The sequence below is a fragment of the Charadrius vociferus genome, unplaced genomic scaffold (assembly GCF_000708025.1).
Source record: "Charadrius vociferus isolate BGI_N301 unplaced genomic scaffold, ASM70802v2 scaffold758, whole genome shotgun sequence".
NCBI classification, from domain to species: Eukaryota; Metazoa; Chordata; class Aves; order Charadriiformes; family Charadriidae; genus Charadrius; species Charadrius vociferus.
Window position 1 is genome coordinate 924,106 of NW_009649934.1, and position 3,863 is coordinate 927,968.

Consider the following 3,863-nt stretch of genomic DNA (forward strand, 5'->3'; position numbering starts at 1 on the left):
AACCAAACTGATGAATAGCAGACAACCTACCTTGTTTTTTCCGCTTGGATGAGACAGTAGCTTGTGGTCTGACCCCAGATGAGCCTCATGTGAAATGGGGCATCATGGGGACTTGGCACCTCCTAGGCTCAGGCTCTGTATTTCTAATGCAGCAGATCTGCAGCTCCCGTGCAGATCACGTTCAGTTCACATGCTGGGGCTCGCTCACAGTGCCAGCCGTGGGGCAGGCTGGTGCAGGGACCCCCAGATACTCAGCTGTGGAAGGAGAATCCGGCCCAATTCTTGCATGGCATGACTACAAGCTCCCCTAGGAAATGCTGTGGTCTGTCTGGGAGTCATGGCCAAAGTCCAGCCCGCATGTATCTTGTGGCTCTTGGCCATCTGAAGGTTGCAGGGTCAGACTGAGGTGTGCCTGCCTTGTTGCAGATCAGAAAAAGAGTATTTGCAGCCTTGCGTGAAGGAACTCCCGGCCTGCAGAAAGCCCTACCTCATCTCAGATCAAAACCCAAATCTCTTCTGGTTTGATTTGTGGTACAGTCTCTGGAGTGCAGAAATAAGACCTTGTGTATGCCACTGGAGTGCAGGAATTATCAAAGTGCTTCACCTTGTGTGAAGCCTTTGATAGTATCCAGGACCTGAGAGTCATGCATCATGATTTTTCTTCTTTTGGTGTTTTGAGCCACGGAGATAAATACACCTTTGTCTTTGTCCCAGCCAGCAGCCCGTACAGCACCATTTGTAATTCAATATTAGTGTCTTGGTGTGACGTGGGTAGAGGGCACGTATCTGACTTGTCCTGTTCTCTGTGCCTTAGTCAAAATGCGGCAAGTGTGCAAAGGGGATCAAGTGTCCGCCTGGATCGGTTCTTGTGGTGAGTCTTTGATTCATGTGACATCTCACAGACTGTTTGCAGATAGTGCTTTGATGTCCTTTTACTGCTCTATAGATGTCATCTCGATACCTCAAAAAATGTGCCCTTGAGTCTTCTGTGGCTCACTCATTAGCAAGGTTTGTAAGAGAAAGCAGAAACCAAGGGATGCTTACGCAGGAAAAACACAACCACGAACCATGAGGCTCCTTACAGAGCTGGCAGCAGGCTTTGCCTGGATTTCGGAAGCTCTTTAGAGCATGCAGGGTGGGGAGTTTCCCCTTTTAGGAGGGAAGAAGAGATGTCTTTTTTTCATCTTTTACTCTTTTGACATTATCAAGGAAAGCCAGTTTAGGAGTGCCAATAACAATTTCCCAGCCTGGACCATGGATTTGTTCACACAGATGGGCTGGTTGTGCCTGCAGCTTGTTTGTGCGTGAGTGGCAAATGTTTCCAGAGAGGAAAACAACTAAACATTTCATCTCCGTGCTGGCTATGAATTGCCTAGCAGTGACATCTGGCTTCTTAGGCTTCATTGCTTTACTATATGCCAGAAATTTTCCCATTACTTTTTCTCAGTATTCACACTGACGTGTATACCATGGATTTGGCAGGTAACAAAATAGACTCTGTGTGGTGACCTCACATCTAGAGATGCCTCATTGGTCTTCAGCTCTGGATAGCCCAAATTTTGGGGGCTCTTCCTGTAGGATGAAAAGTGTTATTCCTCCGTTAGGCAAGAACACTGCCTTATGTGTCAAAATGTACAAGGTTTGTCTAAATATTGTAATATCTTCTATCTGTGTCCGTGTTAATTATATCTGCAGGAATTGCCAGGAAGCAAGAATCTCTCTCGCTGTGAGCTGCGCTCTGGGGATACAGCAATACTGGGCTGCCATTTCACCTGTGCAAAAGTTTCTCTGGTAAGAAAAACATTTGCCTTTCATTCATTTTGACAAAAGCAAGATGGGTATTAGAAATACAGCCATGGAAATACAGCCTGTGTGGAAGGTCTGGTTGCGTTTGTGCCATTGCGTAGCTGAGACTGGGCTTGTCTGGGTGGGAGCTGTTCTCCATTCTGGAGATAGAGGGCACTGGAGAAAAAAAAACAAATCTGCGGAAACGTCTGCGCAGTGATGGATTGTGGTCTGCTGCTTTGGTATTGTTGCTTTGAGTTTTGTCTTGCAGAGGAAGAGAAGGAGTTGAATGTTTGTAGTCTGGTTTCCTTAAGGAAATGAGGCATGAATGATGGTATTTTACTTGTGCATGTGCCTTCCCGAATAACTGATGACTAATTGGAGCCAAACCAAAGGGAGGAGCAGAAGGTCTCGCAGCTATTATGGCCGCTACAAGTTTTGTGAAAATGCATGGGTGGGAGAAAAAACTTGAAGAGGAAATAGTGAAAGAAAGACTTGTGTGAATTTGAGCTCTTATAGGTATTGAAGCATCTCCCTGGGAGGTTTAGTGGGAATGGGAGACTGAGGAGAAGGGAGAGAGGGAGTCAGACATACAGTAGTCACATGCAGAGCTTCAGTCAGCACTGGACACTTCTGCATCACTTTGTTAGATGATGTTTCTCTTCATCTGTACTGTCTAACTTGGTCCCATCATGGTTTCCTCCCTCTGTGGGTAGATGCAGAATGAAGTGAGAGCAGTTAATCAGGCTTCTGCACCAAATCACCTTTTGGCAGAGCCTTTCTCTGCCCAACGGAGTATAGTAATGGAGGGACACAGTAAGGACACAGGCAGGAGATAGCCTGGATGGGCAGAGGACTGAACATTTGCGTTACTCACCAAATGGCCGGTGTTGCTCAAGGACAGTGCAGACCTTTACATGAAGCTCTGGGCAACAGAGCACCCCATTTTAGGGGGTTCGCTCCATCTTAGCTGCGCGCATCCAGCCTTTTCATGTGTTTTCAGAAATTATGTCTATCACATAGTTAAAGGAATAGAGTAGCTTCCACAATAAAGCTATACCTTGTCTGCGCTGCACAAGACAGATCACCCCAACTTGTTCTTGTTGGTTCTTCAGAGATCCGTCTGCTGTCCCGGCTACTACGGACACATGTGCGAGATGTGCCCAGGAAAGCCAGGCCAGTGGTGCTCTGGGAACGGGGAATGCCAGGATGGCATCGAGGGCAGTGGAGAGTGCCGATGCCTGGAGGGTTTCCACGGCACCGCCTGTGAAATGTGTGAAGTGGGCCGATACGGAGTTGACTGCAAATCAGGTGACACTGGTGGCTGTTGGCAGCTTGCCTCTACCATCCTGCTTGCAAGGGGAGAAAATTGGCCACATCTCAGCTCTCGGGAGGGGTGGCAGGAGGGAGGCAATGTCCCAGGACCTCTGAGACAGGCGAACAGCTGGCAGACCACCGAGAGAGGGAAGCTTGTGAGCGCTTGTGGTCAGCCAGAGGAGTCGCCCCATTTTTCATCCTCAAACCAAGGCATGACTGACTGTGCTCTGCTGCTCGTACTGCTCTCACCCAGAGTACCGAAAGTAAAGGCGGGTGGTCTGTTCCTGGCCTTTTTGTCCTAGTAGCGAGGGAACAAGAGCTGATACACCTGTGACATTTTCTTTATGGCAGTTTGATGTGTTGGATTAGGAACAGAGCAGCCAGTGAAACGGCAGCAAGACCCTGCTTGTGAAACCTGGTTGGTTTGACAGTGACGAGTGTTTATATTTCCCCTGCAGAATGTGCCTGCGACAATGGCATATGTAACGACGGACTGCAAGGGGATGGGAGCTGCGAGTGTTTCCCAGGATGGAAGGGCCCTACCTGCCAAGAAAGTACGTGAGTGTGAAGGGGCCCATGGTGTAATACTGCCTTTTTGGCAGAGAAATCTGTGTTAGCTGAGCAAGGTGACCGCAGTTGCACATGCTTTGCATCCCCCCAAAAGCTTATCAGACTGTGCTAGTTTGTTCCTGCACAAACGCTGAATTTGTGGTGTGACTTCCCCAACAGCACATGAGCCTTGGAGTTATTTGGGTGAAATT

The 3,863-nt window shown here is 48.3% G+C and overlaps 1 protein-coding gene across 1 annotated transcript in view; it reads left to right on the forward strand.

The window, feature by feature from the left end:
• Positions 1–3,863, forward strand: part of STAB1 (stabilin 1) — a 57,048-nt gene that overhangs the window by 35,184 nt on the left and 18,001 nt on the right. Inside the window, exons 36-39 of the mRNA XM_009891283.1 lie at positions 815–871; positions 1,696–1,791; positions 2,901–3,096; positions 3,561–3,656. Coding sequence (XP_009889585.1) covers positions 815–871; positions 1,696–1,791; positions 2,901–3,096; positions 3,561–3,656 — 445 coding nt within the window. The remainder of the gene's footprint in view (positions 1–814; positions 872–1,695; positions 1,792–2,900; positions 3,097–3,560; positions 3,657–3,863) is intronic.